This window comes from Bos taurus, chromosome 8 (genome assembly GCF_002263795.3).
Source record: "Bos taurus isolate L1 Dominette 01449 registration number 42190680 breed Hereford chromosome 8, ARS-UCD2.0, whole genome shotgun sequence".
In the NCBI taxonomy this organism is placed as follows: Eukaryota; Metazoa; Chordata; class Mammalia; order Artiodactyla; family Bovidae; genus Bos; species Bos taurus.
Window position 1 is genome coordinate 22,768,562 of NC_037335.1, and position 5,518 is coordinate 22,774,079.

Sequence of the window (5,518 nt, forward strand, 5' to 3'; positions counted from 1 at the left end):
GAGAGGAAACTTCCTTTTCGGGCCCCACTGCCCAGGCGAGCTTTGTGCCGCGTCGCTCAGAGCCTTTGATTTCTGCACCTCCAAATTCTAGGTAAGCTACTATTGCGTCCACCTCCCCTTCCTGGGAGAAGATTTTAGCCAGAGCGGTTCACACCGGTGCCCTTTTATGCCATGATTGAGGGCTGGAAATCACAGCATGTTGTGGTATGTTTTCAGATTCAGGATTGCTCTGGAGTGAGTGAAAGTCGTTCAGTCGTGTCTGACTGTTTGCGACCCCATCGATGGACTATACAGTCCATGGAATTCTCCAGGCCAGAACACTGAAGTGGGTAGCCTTTCCCTTCTCCAGGAGATCTTCCCAACTCAGGGATTGAACCCAGGCAGGCAGATCTTTACCAGCTGAGCCACAAAGGAAGCCCTTGTTTATGGGGAAAAGGAGTAATTCAGGGAAAGGGGAAAGGTATCTACAATCTGGACGGGAATCTACTAGATATTGCAACCCTCCAGTGGCAAGACTTGGGGACAAAACTGAGACTTAAAAAGAAGTTCCTAGGTAAAGGGAAAATTATTTCATTTAACATTAATATAAATGGTTAATTTCTCCTGTAATGTTAATTGGTTGGAAAATGTTTTAAAATGTATAAGTCTTCAACTCACATCAAATTCAAATATTTTCCTTATGCCACAACATTACTTAAGTTCCTGGCTTTAATGGAAGCAAAATCATCAGTAATGTTTTCAAGATTACTTCTTTGTATATCTCTCTTCATCTGATCGAAAGCCATATTTGACAAACTTATGACCCAGTAACTACTTTGAATAACTCATCTCAATTTACAAAATCCTTTTTTCCTCTCATGTCTTTTAACCAAAGGTCATCTATTAAGCATTTTTTTAAGTCAGTTTTTCATTGGAGAGTTTCATTACCTTTTTCAAAATGTCTTCTCATATAGATAAGTTGTTTAAAAAATTGCAATTAAAATGCTTTTGATTTCAGCATAATGTGTGCTCAGTAGACACCAACTGTGAAATAGGCAGTTTGGCATATGATTCCAGCATGTGTCTTTGGAAGATATCATCATCAAGATACATTTTTAAAGGCCTGAAAACTAGAGCAGGTCATGACCTAGTTCATCAGTTTGAACAGAAGACAGTTCTGGGCTTTGAACACAGGAAAACAACAAACTTCTTGGTCACAAACGAAACTCAGACTGGATAGCAGCCAGATGGCAGGAGTGCAGTGTGAGTGTGGAGCCTGGGATCTGGTTGAGGACCTTGCAATCTGTGTGTCTTCTAGCTGGAGATCACGGAGTTTGACCAAAAATGAATGATGACCTTCTTTACGTGAGTAAAGTGACAGTGCAAGAGCAGTGGGTGCGTCTGTGTGGATCAGAAATTCACAGGGAAGCCGAGCTTCCAGCGGATGTGATGGGGAAAGGCCGTCCTCTATCCTAGTGCAGCGGTCTTCAACCAACGTCTCAGCTCCACAGCTCTTCTCCTCAACTCTACTCTGTGATGCTGGGGCTCTAGTTCCTTCCAGTACATTTCTCCTTTGCCTGCGGATTGTTTTCCTTTCCCATACCAGTTCCAAGGGTGGACTAGAAGGCTGGAAGGAATTTTCTGTTTTCCTGACTGGAGTATGACTGATAACAACCGCCATCAATTAGGAAAAGGAAAACTAATGGTTGCTGCTAGATGCTATGTGTCACCAGTCAGACTGGCAAAAAGTAAAAAGGATGATAAGATCCTGTTTTGGTCAATGTGAGAGAACATATAAGAGCTTATATGGTCTTGAATGTGGATTAATGTAGCCATTGTTGTCATGGATGTTGGCAGTATGCATGTGCAAGGTTTATGTATTTTGACCAATAATATTGACTTCATGGCCCCTTGTTCAGAGAAAGACTCTCGCTTGGGTATAAGACACCTGCATACACTTGTAGCAGTTTCTCCTCAAAGGCAGTAATTTCTGAGAAGGACCGACTCTAGGAGGTGACACTGCCGGCACTTAGGGACTGAAGTCTTCACGGAAAACAACTAGGATCAAACCCAGGACAGCCCAGGGCTGGAGAGCAGAGCCTCACCCCGCATGGCCCTTGCTCTTTTCTTCCTGCCTCTGCTTTGCTGCTGAAAGACTGAACCCAACAGTGAGTTGAGAAGGTAAGTTTAGAAATGTCTTCAAGAAGTAGTAGAGTTGTACTCATACTAAAGAAGCAAGAAACATTATTAATGAGTCATGTGTGTGATTTTCTGCATTCATAGATCTCTATGATTTCCCTATTATTCATTTTTATAGTAGATCAAAGAATTTTCTACTAATTCTTCTTTCTCAAAGAATTTCTGTGACTTCCTAAGAATACTTCTAGAAGTCTGAAACACAGAAACTGGAATTGTCTTCACCATTGAGCACAGGAGAGTTCACACACTGAATATACTGTGAAACTAGCACCCAAGTTAAATATTTTTACCAAAGACCTAGCATCTTTCCAGTGCTGCCTTTCAGTCACTGCCTCAGGCCAGCTGTCCCGTCTGCTCCCTGTGGGCAGCTACTCTGGGACTCACTGTCCTGATCATTACTGCCAGGCACTCTTTTATGCTTCTTGTAGTATGGGCTCATTGATCCTAACAGTAGTCCTATGAAAAACTACTCTTATTTTCCCCATATTAAAGAAGAGGATCAAGACAGCATGCGTGCCTGTGTGCATGCTAAGTTGGTTCAGTCGTGTCCGACTCTTGTGACACATGGACTGTTGCCCACCAGGCTCCTCTGTCCATGGGATTTTCAAGAAAGAATACTGGAGTGGGTTGCCATTTCCTTCTCCTTAGTGTTTGTGATATTTTGCAGGAAATAGCAGAGCTGCAATTCAAAGGTTTTGAAATTTCTAGAACTCTCCTTTCACTTGCGCTCTCTTCCAGTGATTTCCACTCAGAGAAACTTTGAACCAGAAACCATCACAGAACAGAGCTCCTGTGTTGGAGGCAGTGAGGAGACTGTGTAAGGGAGTAGATTGTTCAGTAAAGCAGGACTGAGGGGAAGGTGGGAGGAAGAGTAACGTGTCGGGATCAGCCACTCAGCACCACATGTTGGCAACTTTTCTGGAGGAGATGAGTCTTCCCCCCAGATACTGACACCAACAGTTCTTTGCTGACTGGGTATAAATTAGTTTATCTGTGACTTCAGGACTAGTCATTTTCCACAGTTTCAGAATTCCTTTCTATCTCCTTTTTTTTTTTTTGGTGGGGTGGAATGGAGGGCTGCACTCCGTAGCTTGCAGAATCGTAGTTCCCTGAGCAGATATCCATGGCACCTGAGCTTCCTACACTGGAAGCGTGGAGTCCAAACCACTGGACTGCCGTGGAATTCCAGGAATTCCACCTTTTGACAATCAAGTCCTGAGAAGTAATAGAGCCATTCCATAGTATACAAGGGCAAATGCAATTCCACAATAGGTTTATGTAGACAAAATAAAGATTTAGGTCTTCAGAATGAAGAAACAAGTTTACCTTCATAAGAATTTAATATTTTTGAGATTAGTTGTTTGTCAGTTGCTTCATTTGCTATTATTTTCTCCCATTCTGAAGGCTGTCTTTTCACCTTACTAATAGTTTCCTTTGATGTGCAGAAGCTTTTAAGGTTAATTAGGTCCCATTTGTTTATTTTTGCTTTTATTTCCAATATTCTGGGAGGTGGGTCATAGAGGATCCTGCTGTGATGTATGTCAGAGAGTGTTTTGCCTATTCGATGCACCATACTGGATGCTTGGAGCTAGTGCACTGGGACGACCCAGAGGGATGGTATGGGGAGGGAGGAGGGAGGAGGGTTCAGGATGGGGAACACATGTATACCTGTGGTGGATTCATTTTGATATTTGGCAAAACTAATACAATTATGTAAAGTTTAAAAATAAAATTTAAAAAAAAAGGAAAAAAAAGAATTTAATAAAAACAAATTAGAAGATTAAGGAAATGAATATGTTTCCTAAATTTTATTACAATGTAAACAAAAATTTTATATAAAAATATAAATATGATGTGGAGAAGGCAATGGCACCCCACTCCAGTACTCTTGCCTGGAAAATCCCATGGGCAGAGGAGCCTGGTAGGCTGCAGTCCATGGGGTCGCTAAGAGTCAGACACAACTGAGTGACTTCACTTTCACTTTTCACTTTCATGCATTGGAGAAGGAAATGGCAACCCACTCCAGTGTTCTTGCCTGGAGAATCCCAGGGACGGGGGAGCCTGGTGGGCTGCCATCCATGGGGTCGCACAGAGTCGGACACGACTGAAGTGACTTAGCAGCATAAATATGATGAGATAAAATAATGAATGAAAATATGTACATAAAGAAACATATAAATAACATCAGGGCAGTCATTGCTATGCACTGATTCCTGTGCAGCTGAGTACTTTTTATAACTACTTGCTTATTACTACTGAGAAAGTATTTTTGATTTAATTCAATAAATACTGTGGCTAAAGCAGAATTCAGAGTCTCTTAAATCGCTGCAGGTGAGTGTACAACAGTGATGTGGCATCTTAGTCAGTAAGAGTTATGTCAAGCTGAGTTCAGATCTCCATCCATCATCTTAACCTTTCTTGCAAGCTGGCTGATGAAGAGAAGGATCTCATCATCTCCACTCTGACGATTTCCCAGGTGCAGTCGCTGTATTCCTTCTCTTGCAGGTAGACATGGATGCTCTGGAAATACCTCTTCATGGCCAGTGTGGGGCTCATCCTTCCCAGGGCAGAGTTTTGCTCTTCCATCCCCTGCCCCAGGCAGGCGTCCAGGTCATCCAGCTGCTGATGGAGTCCAATGCGGAGCTGCTCTAGGAGGGTGGTGTCCCAGGCAGCAGAGAAGCGCTCTGTGTGGAAGAGGTTGACGGTCTGCTGGAGCATCTCGTGGAGCACAGAGATGGCCTGGGCCTCCTGGAGCTGGCCGCCCTCCACTATCTCCTGGGGGAAAGTGAAGTCTTTTCTGTCCTGTAGACAGAAGCGAGGAGAGAGCCTGCTCATTTGGCCCAGGAGCCTGAGGTTCTTCCTGCCAACCAGCACGTGGTTCTGAGACAGGTCACAGCCCAGGGATCCTCCCGGGCCGTAGCTGACCAGCACCAGGGCCATCAGTAGAGAGAGCATGACGGCCATGGGGAAGATGAGGCTGCTGCTGGGCTGGCTGAGACGGCCTCTGGTGGAACCTCGAGGTAGGTTCTCTGATGCCATGCTTTCTAGCAAGGCCATTAAATAAGGAACATGATAGTTTTCATTTTCTAGTCATTTCTGTGTACTTGTACTTCCTTTTTTGATTTTTATTTATGTATTCACAGTATGATCGAAGAAAATGTCATCAATCTAAACTATTAATTTTACCTACTTCCTAATAACTTCAAATGTACCCATCCAAATGGATATCTATCAATCAAATGAGAAAGGTCTTTGTCTTAAGTCAGAATTAATGGACATTTGTAATTATATACATTATTCCTCTTTGTCTCTAATGCATAAATGTTGGTCTCCTCTTATC

At 43.1% G+C, this 5,518-nt stretch overlaps 1 protein-coding gene across 1 annotated transcript; it reads right to left on the reverse strand.

The window, feature by feature from the left end:
• Positions 1–4,549: 4,549 nt before the first annotated feature.
• On the reverse strand, positions 4,550–5,187 carry LOC515485 (interferon omega-1). Its single transcript, XM_010807761.4, has one exon. The coding sequence runs from the start codon at positions 5,140–5,142 to the stop codon at positions 4,582–4,584; it is 561 nt and encodes a 186-aa protein (XP_010806063.1). The 5' UTR covers positions 5,143–5,187; the 3' UTR covers positions 4,550–4,581.
• Between the last annotated feature and the right edge of the window lie 331 nt (positions 5,188–5,518).

Excerpts from the sequence above, each read along its gene's own strand:
- LOC515485 (XM_010807761.4), bottom strand. The coding sequence starts at position 5,142 with ATGGCCGTCATGCTCTCTCTACTGATGGCCCTGGTGCTGGTCAGCTAC.